The sequence below is a fragment of the Podarcis melisellensis genome, assembly GCF_964234715.1.
Source record: "Podarcis melisellensis genome assembly, chromosome: 2".
NCBI classification, from domain to species: domain Eukaryota; kingdom Metazoa; phylum Chordata; class Lepidosauria; order Squamata; family Lacertidae; genus Podarcis; species Podarcis melisellensis.
The window spans coordinates 53,900,608-53,914,879 of NC_138529.1; the positions used below are offsets into that span (position 1 = coordinate 53,900,608).

At 41.4% G+C, this 14,272-nt stretch overlaps 1 protein-coding gene across 10 annotated transcripts in view; it reads right to left on the bottom strand.

The window, feature by feature from the left end:
- Nucleotides 1-14,272, bottom strand: part of ARHGAP26 (Rho GTPase activating protein 26) — a 207,111-nt gene that overhangs the window by 136,500 nt on the left and 56,339 nt on the right. For 8 of the 10 annotated variants that reach the window (XM_081900796.1, XM_081900801.1, XM_081900802.1 and 5 more), the window contains 3 exons: nucleotides 12,775-12,846; nucleotides 10,908-11,009; nucleotides 6,637-6,747 (listed from right to left, as the gene is read on the bottom strand). In XM_081900796.1, coding sequence (XP_081756922.1) covers nucleotides 6,637-6,747; nucleotides 10,908-11,009; nucleotides 12,775-12,846 — 285 coding nt within the window. Of the gene's footprint in view, nucleotides 1-6,636; nucleotides 6,748-7,879; nucleotides 8,218-10,907; nucleotides 11,010-12,774; nucleotides 12,847-14,272 lie in introns of those variants that run through there. The other 2 variants (XM_081900805.1, XM_081900797.1) reach the window with 2 other exon arrangements.

The window sequence follows — 14,272 nt, forward strand, 5'->3', positions numbered from 1 at the left end:
AAAGAACAATTGGACATTATTTGCCTGCAAGAAACACATGTGACAAGACTCCATAGAAAAGTGCTAATTAATAAAAGGTTAGGCCAAGAATTTATTTCATCGGATAAAGTTAAGAAAAGAGGAGTGGTGATCTATGCAAAGGAGAACTTGTCCCCAAAATTTGTATTTAAAGACGAACAGGGCAGAATTTTGGCAATTGAAATCCAGACACAAGGAGAAAAGTTTTTAATTCTAGGAATCTACGCCCCAAATGATGGAAAATCGGAATTTTTTAAGAAGCTGCATGAGATTATGCTGGACTATTTGGACTATAACAACATTATCATGTTGGGAGATATGAACGGTGTCGCCTCAGTGAATATGGATAAGTCACAAAGTGCTAATATAACGAAAGATGGCAGACTTCCAAAAACCTTTTTTGAAATGACTGACAATTTGGATTTGATCGACATATGGAGGATCAAGAACCCTCTAGGGAAAGAAGGAACTTTCTTTTCTGAGGCCCACATGACATGGACGCGAATCGACCAAATATGGATAACTAGAGGGCTGGCACCTAAGACCAGAAAAGTGGAAATCTGCCCAAAAACCTGCTCCGACCACAACGCCTTGAGAATGGAATTGAGACTAAATACAACCGGATCGTTCAGATGGAGAATGAATGACGCCTTGTTAAGAGATCAGGAGATTGTTAAGAAGGCCCAAAAAGTTTTAAAGGACTATTTTGAAATAAACTTAAAGACAAATGTGGAAAAAAGAATAATTTGGGACGCAAGCAAAGCAGTGATAAGAGGGTTTCTAATACAACAGAACACGATTAAAAAAAGACTCTGGAATGAAAAGAAGGAGAAGATCTTGGAGAAAATAAGAGAAGGAGAGAGAAAACTGAGATCCAGGCCCAAATCGAAGGAAGTATTGAGAGAAGTGAAGTTTTTCCAGGCTCAATATTCGAAACTGATAAATCAAGAGGTGGAATGGAAAATTAAACAAATGAAACAAAGATCCTTTGAATCTGCAAACAAATGTGGAAAATTGTTAGCCTGGCAGTTGAAAAAGAGACAAAAACTTAACACAGTTACAAATCTAGAGATTGAAGGGAAAATGGTTCAGAAACCCGAAGAAATCAGAAGGTCCTTCCAGAAATATTTTAAAGAACTCTATTCTCAAAGGCCACAAAAAAGCTCAGAGGTGGACCAATTTGTCATAACTAATGGATTACAAAAAATACCCCAGGAAATGAGAGCAACCCTGAACTGTAATATTACAACCCAAGAAATTGAATGCGCCATTCAGAACCTCCAACTGGGCAAATCTCCGGGACCTGATGGGCTTACTTCCAAATATTATAAGGTACTGAAGGACTCATTGACACAACCATTGTTGGAAGTTTGCAATCAGATTATGGAGGGGAGGAGGGCACCGGAAACGTGGAAAGAAGCCTTCATCACGTTGATCCCGAAACTAGAATCTGAAAAAACTCAACTTAAAAACTACCGTCCTATCTCACTCCTAAATGTGGATTATAAAATTTTTGCAGACATTTTGGCAAGTAGGTTTAAGAAAGTCTTAAATGAAGTTATTCATAAGGACCAAGCAGGCTTTCTCCCTGGTAGGCATTTATTTGACAACACAAGAAACATCATTGACATTTTGGAGTTTTTACAGATTAATTCAAACACAAGAGCGGTGTTGATTTTTATTGATGCGGAGAAGGCCTTTGACAACATTTCTTGGCGGTTTATGAAGAAAAATTTGGAAAGGATGGGAGTAGGGCGGGGGTTTGAAAATGGAATAGAAGCAATTTATTCAGAACAAAAGGCTAAATTGATAGTAAACAACGTGGTGACAGAGGAGTTTAAAATTGAAAAAGGGACACGACAGGGGTGCCCTCTATCTCCTCTGCTGTTTATTTCAGTTCTGGAGGTGTTACTGAATATGATCAGAAACGACCAGTTGACACAGGGAATTGTGGTCGGAGAGAAACAATATAAACTGAAAGCTTTCGCAGACGATTTGGTATTAACATTACAGGAGCCAGCCTCTAGTACTAAAAGAGCGTTAGAATTAATTTCTGATTTTGGTCGGGTGGCGGGATTCAAGCTGAATAAACAAAAAACTAAAGTTTTAGCAAAAAACTTGACAACTACTGAAATAGAGGAGTTCAGAAAAGAAACAGAACTAAATGTGGTTAAAAAAGTAAAGTACCTAGGGGTCCATTTGACCTCCAAAAATTTGAATTTATTTAAGGACAACTATGAGAAATGTTGGTCAGAGATAAAAAGAGATCTGGAAACATGGTCAAGATTAAAACTTTCCTTGTTGGGCAGAATAGCTGCTATAAAGATGAATGTATTGCCGAAAATGCTATTTTTGTTTCAGTCCCTCCAGGTCGTGGATAAGGTGGAATGTTTTGGAAAATGGCAGAGGGATTTATCCAAATTTGTCTGGCAGGGCAAAAAGCCCCGAATAAAGTTTAAAATACTAACAGATGCGAAAGAAAGAGGGGGGTTTGCCCTGCCGGACTTGAGGTTATATTACGAAGCTGCAGCCCTCTGCTGGTTGAAGGATTGGATCTTATTGGAGAACACCGATGTCCTTGACCTGGAGGGATTTGATAATGCTTTTGGGTGGCATGCATATTTGTGGTATGACAAGGTTAAAGTTCATAAATTGTTCAAAAACCATATTGTCAGAAGGGCAATTTTCATGGTCTGGTCAAAATATAAAGACTTATTGGAGAGTAAAACTCCGAGGTGGCTCTCACCGATGGAGGCCAAAGCACGTAAAAGACTCAATATGGAGGCCCACTGGCCTAAATATTGGGAAATAATTGAAAAAATTGGAGATAAATGGAGGTTACAGAGTATGGAAAAGTTAAAAAACAAGGTGCGAGATTGGTTGCATTATGCTCAAATTCAGGAAGTTTTTAAAGCAGACAAAAAAGTGGGTTTTCAGGAGGAAAAATCGAAACTAGAAACAGAGTTGCTTGAGCCAAAATCCAAGCTAATTTCGAGAATGTATAACTTGCTGCTTAAATGGAACACACAGGATGAGATCGTCAAATCCTCTATGATAAAGTGGGCACAGGATTTGGGGCATAACATTATGTTTGAAGACTGGGAAAGGTTATGGAACACCGGAATGAAATTCACGGCATGTACTGCCTTGAAGGAAAACATTATGAAAATGATATACCGGTGGTACATGACCCCAGTCAAGCTTGCAAAGATATATCACCTGTCTGACAATAAATGTTGGAAATGTAAGGAAGAGGAAGGGACATTTTTACACCTCTGGTGGACCTGCCCGAAAGTGAAGGCCTTCTGGGAAATGATACATAATGAACTAAAAAAGGTGCTGAGATTCACCCTACCTAAGAAACCGGAGGCCTTCCTTCTGGGCATGGTAGACCAGAGGATGGTCAAGAAAGATAGAACTTTCTTTATGTACGCTACTACAGCAGCGAGGATTCTGTTGGCAAAGCACTGGAAGACACAAAATCTACCCACATTGGAAGAATGGCAGACGCAGCTGATGGACTATATGGAGTTGGCTGAAATGACTGGCAGAATTCGAGACTCGGGAGAAGAAGAAACGGAGGAAGTTTGGAAAAATTTTAAGGACTATTTGAAAAAGCATTATAAGTTGTATGAATGTTAAAAAATGCTCCTTTCTAGGAAGGTATAGCTTCAGTATCGGCAAATTTCTGAATTGATAAATAAGACACTATAAGACAGAAGTGAGGTAACGAAATATTTTTATTGTGTGGAAATTAAAAATTAATGCAATTGTATCGAAATGTTTACATCAGATAACACGATAAAATGGAAGATATATTGTTATGTACAAAACAAGTTAACAATTTGCTGAGGTTTTGGTTACACAGGGAATGCAGTGCTCGGGAGATGGGGGAAGTCCATTGGATTCATGGAAGTATGTATTTGAAAGTGGAAATTTGTTTATTAAAAACCTAATAAAATATTTAAAAAAAAAAAAAATTTAACTTGAAAGGCCTGGTAAGATCTTCAGTGAGCAAAAGACTCAAGCATATATGTAGCCATGCCTCACTCTCTCAGGTGAGTGATGTCCTGCTCAGTCTCAAGAGCACATTATACTTTATACTGCATCTGGGATTTGTGCATTCAACTCGGTAACATAACACATATGTAAAATATGCCCCATTTTAATGAACTTTTTAAATTCACACCCCTTCTCCTGCTTGCCACTCTTTGCCCCATTTTAAATAAATAGTCATTCTGTACTTTCCCTGTGTTTGTGTGCATACAGACACACCATACACACAGAATGTGGTTTAGAAATATTCCACAAAACAATTTAAGCAACGCATCAGCAATGCCTGGCGCCATCTGCAGGTCAGATACAAAAGTTACACGAGAATGTTGTCATTTTATCTATACAGTCATACCCAGGGTTGAAGTAGCTTCAGGTTAAGCATTTCCGGGTTGCGCTCCATGGCGACCCGGAAGTAACGGAGCGCGTTACTTCCAGGTTTCGCCGCTCGCGCAGACGCTCAAAACAACGTCACGCGCGGAAGCTGTGAAACGCAACCCGTGCATGCACAGACGCGGGTTGAGTTCGCTTCAGGATGTGAATGGGGCTCTGGAACGGATCCCGTTCGCATCCAGAGGTACCACTGTACTGGTAAGAGTACTGTGGACTTTATTCCTTCAAAGCTCCAGGATGGAAGGAAAGGATACCCACCCAATCTTCATTTTACAATAATGGAAACACGGCTCAGATGAAGTCAGTAGTGTTCCAGGACCATAAAATCACAAAAGGACCATAAAATCACAAAAGCTATTTTGAGGAATACATGAAATGAACAGATCTATTTTTTTATTGTTTGGAGGGAGTAAGTTTGGAGGCAAACCTCTCTATTCAGAAGCTACTAACATACGCTTTCAGAACGTAAAAACCTTGCATACCAATGATGAAATTTCTGCCTAACAAAAATACTGCTTCAGAAGAGAATTGACTGAAAGTACTGCCTAGGAAAATATGAGGTGTGGATCAGGCAACTTATTAAATGTTACCTCAGCCATGAAGCACTAATGTCTCAGCTTCAGTTCTCCACACAAGCCCTCTCAGGATATTTCCTGGATGGTGTCATACATTCCCTACTTGGGTCAGGTGCTTGAGCATGTGGTGGTGGTCCAGCTTCAGGAATTTGTGGATGGGATTAATTACCTTGACCTCAATTTTAACTCATGAACTATTACTGCAATCTGCTCTGATTGTATATTTTATCTTTATGAACGCTGTTTTTATTGTGTTATGCGAGCTGGTCTTTGACCGTAATAAATTATCTCTCTTGTACCTTGACCCATTTCAGTTCTGACCTGCTTTCAGCACTGAAAGTGGCTCTGGTTATGTTGATGGTTACAGAAATAGTTCAGGAACACAATATCTCAAGGACCGCCTCTTCCCATATGAAGGGACCCAAACCTTGTGGTCATCATCTGATGCCCTTCTTTGTGTGCCTCCTCTATGAGAGGTCCAGAGTGCGGCAACATGAGAACAAGCCTTTTCTGCAGTGGCTCCCCAGCTGGCAGGTGGCTGCAAGCAACTCCCACAGCCGGTTGCCCAGCAAGGAAAAAAATTCTGATCATCCGCTTTTTATTCAGTATTTACAGAGATAGGCTTTGGAACACAACCTCTTGGAGGTTCTGAACCACGGACTGAAGTCAGTTATAGGCTGAATGTCGTTAAACTAAGGTAAAGCTTAATATTGCTCTTAATCAGAAGGCTGGCAGATCCAGTAATAGAGTCTCAGCCTGTTCTGGACTGTACAGTGGTACCTCAGGTTAAGTACTTAATTCGTTCCGGAGGTCCGTACTTAACCTGAAACTGTTCTTAACCTGCAGCACCACTTTAGCTAATGAGGCCTCCTGCTGCTGCCGCGCTGCCGGAGCCCGATTTCTGTTCTTATCCTGAAGCAAAGTTCTTAACCTGAAGCACTATTTCTGGCTTAGTGGAGTGTGTACCCTGAAGCGTATGTAACCTGAAGCGTATGTAACCCGAGGTACCACTGTATTATAACCCACTGCCTTCTCATTTCCTTTAATTTATTTTTACAGTTCCGTGGACTTAAAAAATTACAGGACTCTACAGATTGTGCTTGTCAATTAGTGTCTATGGGGTTTAGCTGAAATCCTGTGAGGCAATCATATCAAGTACAGAAGAGGTTAATAAAGTCAGCTCTGTTTCAACCAGCCATTGCAAGAGGGAGGAAAACTGGGAGGTACTGCGATATTCACATGCACACACTTCCAGGTGATTTTAGACCACACCACAATAGGCAACAGGTCCCATCCTGCTTGGGTGTGAGACTGATGAAGGCCACATCAGTGATCCTATTCAAATTCAGACGATTGCCTCACAATTTATGAGAAAACAGAAGGCACTCCAACATTGTTACTCTATCATTAATGCCTTTTTGGAAACTCAATCACTGTGACAAAATTGATTCTTTTTAAAGTTTAGGAGACTTCACAGCAGCTGTTTGTCAGTTTTCGCATCTGAACCGCAAGCAAGCAGTTGGAACCATCTCCAATATCTACTATACCGTAAAACAGTTCACAGGGTAAGAATGAAAAGCCACGACTGTTTACTTACTGGTTCCACAAACTCAAACATCTTCCTCTCTTGAACTTCTTGTACTTTGAAGACATACTCAAGGGAGACTTCATAGAAGTGCTGTCGAACCAGGTCCACCTGGCTGTCTGCCTGTCAAATCACCATGTGGATTAAAAAGATACAAAGCAGCTATTAAATGTTAACATTTGGCACCAATATTATGCAAAGTGCTGCTTGCACAGTAATCTTCACAAAAGAAGGTTGAGTTCCAGAGCAAAGTAGATAGGACATCCAAACATTATACCAAGTCAACAAGAACAATTATTCTCCATCTCATTGAGGAACCCTAGGCTCTGAAGGAATTTCAGGGTTTCCCAGAATGAATCTCCTTTTTTTAAAAAAAGGAAATAATTCCTTTTATTTGAATTATTCACAAAGAAACAGCATGAGATCTAAATTGGCACCAAACAGCTACTGCTTAGATTTCTCACAAGCTGTTGGGAGTTGTTGGTTGTTGGTAGTGTTATATTAATTTGCATATTCATAATTCGTAAATCTATCTTCCTCTAAGGTCAGGAAGGCATACAGTGCATGCTTCTTCTCCCTTTTAACTTTACAACAACCCTACAAAATGTAGGTCAGTGGACCAAAGTCACCTAGTATACTTCAAGGCTGAGAGGGGGCATTGAACCAGGGTCTCTCAAGTTTAAGTAACTCAAAATGCAGCTTGAAGGCCTCCTTAGTGGTCATGCCTTGATTATGGGATGTTCCCCCGGTTACCCACCTTAGGATCTTTCAGGCACCAAATGAAGACCTCCTAATTCTCCTAAGCATTTGAATACATTTATAACTATTTATACATTTATAAATATTGCTGATTTTATGCTGCTTATTGTTTGGGCTCATGCCTGCTTTTTATGAACTTCTGAGCAGGTTGTTTTAAATCTATGACAGCTGAAAGTATTTGTATCTTACTGATTTAGATTTGTGAAAACACCCAAGGGATATGGTTAAATTGAGCAGCATGTGAAATACAAAAGTATAAAGTAAATATTAATGTTCACAAGGGTGCAGTGTACAAGGAGTGGGATACTCTTAAGTGAAGTCAGTAAGACGTGGTGCCATATTAGCAGGCTTGCTAAGCAACTAAATGAATTCCAACCTCCCAGATGTTTGGCCAGCAGAAGAAACTCAGAGCTCTCAACACATGAGCTATTGTCTTTGGCTGAGCCAGACACACCCGCGAAGCAGCTGTATGTTATTAATGAAGCACAGCACCCACTCTTCTAAAATTACCACAAACAACGAACTTCTCCACACACATTTGTCATTCTTCTGGCATGCTTCCCCTTCTGAAATCCTAGCTCAATACCTAAATCCTCAGACATTTCAAGGCCGAGGCACCCCTGCTTCCATATGGAAGCTGAAAACATTTGGACACCTCATTCAAAATCTAAGGCACCTAAACCAAAATATCACTCAGGCGAAGATGTCACTCAGTCAAGGTAGCTTGAGCGTACAAAGAGCTTGTAAAGGTAAAATTAGTGAGGGCTCAATGGCCATCAGGCATTCTAAGCATCAAATACAGAGGCATGTCTAAAATGGAAAGCTCAGAGCTCCTTCTGGTAAAAATAATAATAAAATGTTTAATGTAGCTTCTTTTCCAAAAGTACCGTATTTTTCGCTCTATAACACGCACCTGACCATAACACGCACATAGTTTTTAGAGGAGGAAAACAAGAAAAAAATATTCTAAACGAAACAGTGGATGTATGATTTTTGTGGTTCATGCTGTGGCCACAGACGTGATCTGACGGTGAGTTTGGGGTAGCCCAATGCAAAAATCCTGAAGATCCATGCTTTGTAACCACGTTTTTGCGCCATTGCAGCCCCATGAAACAGTGGGTGTAGGTGGGTGTTTTGGTGCAGGCTGTAGCCATGGATATGCTATGTGATCTGATGGTGAACTTGGGGTGACCCAGTGTAAAAATCCTGAGGATCCATGTGGATCCGTGCTTTGTAACTATGTTTTAAGTGGGGAGGGAAGGAAAAGCATTCAAGGGACAAGGAGCACGCGTGGGGTGTGTGGAGAAGGATGCTGCTAATAATGCAAGAGAGGGGTTTAAGGGGAGAAGGAACACGCGTGGGGTGGGTGGAGAAGGATGCTGCTAATGATGCAGGAGAGGGGTTTAAGGGGAGAAGGAGCTCGGTGGGGTGTGTAGAAAAGGAGCTTTTCGGCGAGCTGAGCGGGGAGGGGGGAGGGAAAGAGCACTGTTTCTTTAAAGTAGCCAACCGGACAGCAGCCACTTACAGCAGTGTAAGCAGCTCCTTTCCTCTCCCTCTTTGCTGCTTTACACAGCTAATGGCGAATCCCCTGCAACCCAAGTCCTGCTCAGCGGATCAGCTGAGATGCTGGGAGAATCGTAATTTCCCCCTCTCCCTCATCCCATGCCCTCCTGTCCCCAGCAGCCTTTAAAAAAACTTTCACTGCGCTCATGGCTCAGAGCCCTCCTGTGCCCTGCTGTCCCTCTGCAGCCTCATTGCTCCGTTTAGAGAGCGCATGGACCTTTGCTAGCTGAGGCTGCAGCAGCTGTTGCTGGCTACAAGGCGCTTTTTCCGGCTCGCTATGGCTCCCGTCTGTCCCTCCTCCCGTGTAAGCGGCTGCTGCCCGCTTTGCTGCCATGGCTCTCTTTCCCTCCCTCCTCCTTGGCTCCTCCTGTAAAGCAAGCAAAGCTAGAGCCGCGCAAAGCGGGACAGAAGCCCTGCAAGCGGCTCCTGCTTTGCTTGACTGACGGCAGCCATGGCTCCGGTCGAGTGCATTCGCTCCGTAACACGCACAGGCATTTTCCCTTACTTTCTACGAGCAAAAAGGTGCGTGTTTTGGAGCGAAAATTACGGTACTCAGAACTAAAGATGAATGTGAAAGATGTCCACAAGGTGGCACCATTATTCAGTGGTTACATACAAGAATTGAATCTGAAAGGAGGCAAACAATTAGCTAGTTAGTTCTAATTGATAGACAAAATTCAGCACGCCACTGTCTGACTGCCCTCAGGTTTCTCAGGTCAAAACCGAGTAATGGCAGAAACAATGACTGGCAGAACACGTGGGTGGGTGTGCTGTAAGGCACAAGGGTCTACACCAGGCCCTTTAGGTCCTTATCCCACAACCCACAGTTTTTCCTCAGTCATCCCTGCCATCCATCTCTGCCTCCCCTCAGATTAATGTATATTAATTCAGTCCACTGCTCCGTCTGCCTCTTTCCTTCAGCGATACTGTATGTATACCCTTTGTTCCTTAGGTTTCATTAGAGTCCTCTGACATTCTGTCCAGGCCCTTGTCTGCCCTTCAGAACTCTTCCTCACAAGAATTTTTTTTTTTTTTTAAATCTCAGCAAACTAGCTACTGTTCCTCTCTTTCACAAAATAGAGGTTTTTGTTGTCAACAGCCTTGCCCTCTTGAGTAGCCAGGATGTTCCCAAACATTCCATTACCTCAGAAATTTCACTACCCACAAGTTTCACTAGTCCAATATTCACCACAATTACTACACAACAGCTAACCATCAAACAGTTATTGGATGTGTTCCCCAAATATTAGAGATCGGCTGGGTTGTTCTTGAGATTCTAATTACTTGTTGTTTTTTAAGTAAATCAAATGGTTTGTCAGTCTGCCTATCCTTTGTTTACACTGACTGCAGTTCTCAAAAAACGATTAACATGCCACTGTCTTTAATATCATTGTTTTTACATTATCGAAGGATCACATTCTCTTGGCTACAGGAAATTCTCCTTCCCCCTTTCATTCTGGAGGTGGACCCCTGAATCTTAAAATTATTTATTTTAGGAACAAACAACACATTTTAAAAAACAATAATGATTTCAGTGTAAAGGAAATCATTGCAGGAGACAAACAGGAAGAAGGAGTTTAATTCTTTCCTACTTTGCCACAGTCCCGGCAAAAATCCCCCTCCAACAATGCTTTCTACATCCGGAGGAAAGCTTCCATTGGCACCAACAGCAGCTTGACTCCAGCAGCCAATATGTATTTCACTTAACATATTCATAATCCATGCCCTAACAAAGCTCAAAACAAGAGCTCACGTAGTCTCAAATTCAAGAGTTGTTTTTGTTTTTTAAAATTGCAAAAATGTGTTTTAACATATTGTGTTGTCTGGGCTCTTAAAACCAAGTTCCAGAAACTTCAGAAAAGGCCTTTCTTTCTCATTGCAGCCTGAGCCCTGAAGTGCATAAGCAATTCATGGGGTCTATAACAAGGAAGCGTGACAAGAAAACAAGAAGCCAATCTCACCTCTTGAAGTTGGGATTCCTTCTTCTTGGAAGACAGGTTTAAGTGCTTTTCTAACACACCACAATATTTCTCTGTCTCCTTGTCGTATTTTTTCTTGGCTTCCTGCCAAAAAATGTCATATACACATCAAGAACTGCCGCAGTACTTCAGCATGTCAAAGGAGGGATGAGCCAAATGCTAACATGTTCTTTTATTTATTCTAAAAATTTAACATAAAATTTTACTGTACTACAACTCCCATCATCCTCACCCCAGTCATGCTAGCTGGAGTCCAATTACATCTAGAAGACACCATATTGACTAGCCCTGTTTTAGGTTATGGCCTTCGCTAACATCAAATTAATTCCACCGCCTTGTGCAATTCGATTCCAGCTCTGGTGTCACTCCTAGGTGACGTTGTAAATCAAACACCAAAATCAGAGCCTCTTCAATAAAGAGTTTACAAGAAGCCTCTGTTTTACAAGAAGAAAGGCTGAAGGAAAGTGAAACTGGCAGAAGCCCATATATCTTAAGAGCAGCAACAAGTTGTTATAGTAACAAAGCAAGACAAGACAGAGGACAAAAGGTACAATGCCTCACAGAAACTGAGTAAAAATTAGAGCTGTGCCTAATCGCAGAAATTTCTGAGATGAAAGATGGGGTTTTAGGTTGAGAGACTCCCCTGAAAATATAGCAGCAGACTTCCTGCTGCTGCTCTCCTGCTTTCTTCTTCCCTCACTAATGTCAGCTAATGAACAAGCCCATGAAGAATGCCAAGGCATCATGGTGCTAAGTAGTGCGTATTCTTGTGCATTTTCAGCAGCAATGGACAACATCCAGCCCCTGGGCATAACCCACTGCTATTATTATTATTAATAGTATTGGTATTAGCATACCAGTCTTCACCCAAAGATCACAGGGCAGTTCACAACATAAAAATACAAAATACATAGAACACAAAATACATAATAAAACAAAAACAAACCAATAACCTCCCCCAAACCCATAAAATGTTAATCAGCCAAAGGCACGGTGATAGAAAAACCTTTTTGCCTGGCACCTAAAGATACATAATGCAGGTGCCAGATGAACCTCTCTGGGGACACCATTCCACAAACGGGGAGCCACCACAGAAAAGGCCTGTTCTTCTGCTGCCAACTCCTGATCTCTCATGGAGGAGGCACACGAAGAAGGGCCTCAGATTGCAGGGTCTGGATCAGTTCATATAGGGAGAGGAGGTCCTTGAGGTATTACAGTCCTGAGCCATTTAAGGCTTTATAGGTCAAAAACAACACTTTGAATTGTGACCAGAAACTAATTGGCAGCCAGTGCAGTCAGGCCATCTTGTCCTGGTGAGCAACCTGGCCACTTAATTATGCACCGGCTGAAGTTTTCAAACTGTCTTCAAGGGCAGACCTACATATAACGTGTTGCAGTAATCTAACCTAGAGTTGTACCAGAACATAGACAACAGAAGTTGTGGCTTGCTTTTGCTGTGGCTGGCTGTGTATCATTACTGACTGCTTTTCAGGGGAGGGGGCAGTTTGATAGTTTTGTGGTTTTATTATTGATATTCTGTAAATTGTCATTGTGGTAAGGTGTCTTTGGTGGGCACTACCCTGTACAGCAGCCTTGAAATATTTTTTAAAACATAAATAAATAACATGAATTTACCTAATATAAAAGGTGTAAGCTTAGGCAGAGACTTTGCTTTGCTGCTGTTAATCAAGACATAGGTTATGCTGGACATTATAGGATGCAGCAAAATACTATAATCGAGGGATTCATACGGTTTCCAAAATCCCAACATAATATGTCTGTTGTGACTTTCAAACCTCCAGCATAGACAAAGGGTTTCAAGATTATCATTCGCCATTTCTCTACCTACCTTAGCAGCACCAATTTGCTCCTTACGAAATTTCTCCAGAGGTGTGATTAAGACCTCACCAGCATTCTCAATCTGATGACAGTAAAGAAAAAACACTCAGACTCCTTCATTCTGATATATGCTTCCTAACTCCTGTGCTCAATTACTAGAAATCGGTTTGGATATAGGATATTTTTCCTTCCGGAGAAACTTGTATGACTCAGAAATTTGCAGACCATATAATTAAGGATGATGACATAAAAATAACTGGCATTTACATGTAAATACTTCAAGCAGGAACAATTCACAAGCAGTACAATATGCCTGAGAGTGTGATCCTATGGGTTGATTCAGCAGCCCCACTGAGTTCAATAGGACTAACACCCAGGCTAATTGGCATAGGATTACAGCCCAGTTCACCTAAGCCCTTATAAAACAGAGGGAAGTTGTGGCATTCAACAGTTTGAATAGCTCAACCCTATTCAATATATTGTTTTGTGATGCAGTTTTTTCTTAGTTTGAAACATTTGTTTAACAAAAATATTATATGCCGCTTGCTTGAAACTTCTAAACAGTTTACAACAAATAAACTTTGAACACCCAGAGAACAATAACAAGATGATGTGATGAAGTCGCACAACAGTTAGGGTAAATATTAGATCCTGAAACAATACAGAGAGAGAGAGAGAGAGAGAGAGAGAGAGAGAGAGAGAGAGAGAGAGAGAGAGAGAGAGAGAGAGAGAGAGAGTGTTATAAATTTCCGAAGCGGGGCAGTAACTGAGGTAATGACTCTGGGCTTGTCAACATGACTGATGAATCTTGCTGAGAATTCAGTTTTCCCCTTCAAAATTTATCTCAGCAGTCTATATCTGTGAGAGTTTAAATCTGATTCCTTCCATCCAAATTTACAGTTTAACATCCATGTGTGTCCATACATGTGGGCATTTACTATCCCAATATACTCACTGGACTGGACCTTCTTGGTTGCAGTGCCCAGCTTACGGAACTCCGTATGTGAAGATGTAATTGGCCCCCTCCATAGTCGTTCTGTTAGCACCTCTCTTTTTTGCCAAACTTCTGGGCTGAGGTTCTCCCCCCTGCTAGTGTGAATTTTAGTTCTTCTACCTTACCGCAATTTATATTGTGCTTTTCTTTTCTACCTGCATACATGTGTTTCTGCTGAGCTGATCAACAGGTGTTTGGGAACAGTAGCAAGAGAAACTGGGATCTAGCTCTCGAAGAAAGCTAGTGTGCAACTACCACAGGCATACATGTGTGTGGGTGACGGTGGCATCTGTCTGTTGCTGAGTTATTGGAAGTATCTGTGAGGATGGAAAATGTGGACACACTCAGCACATTTGGCCCATCTCTACAACAACTTCTACATTCAATGCTATCAGGGAAACTTTACTCCAAGCGAGAGCAAAAATGTATAAACAAGCTGTACTGGATAATTGGGTCTTTGTTCTCTGAGTGCCAGACCAACTGGATTCAGTGGCAGGCAGTTCATCGTGGCTTG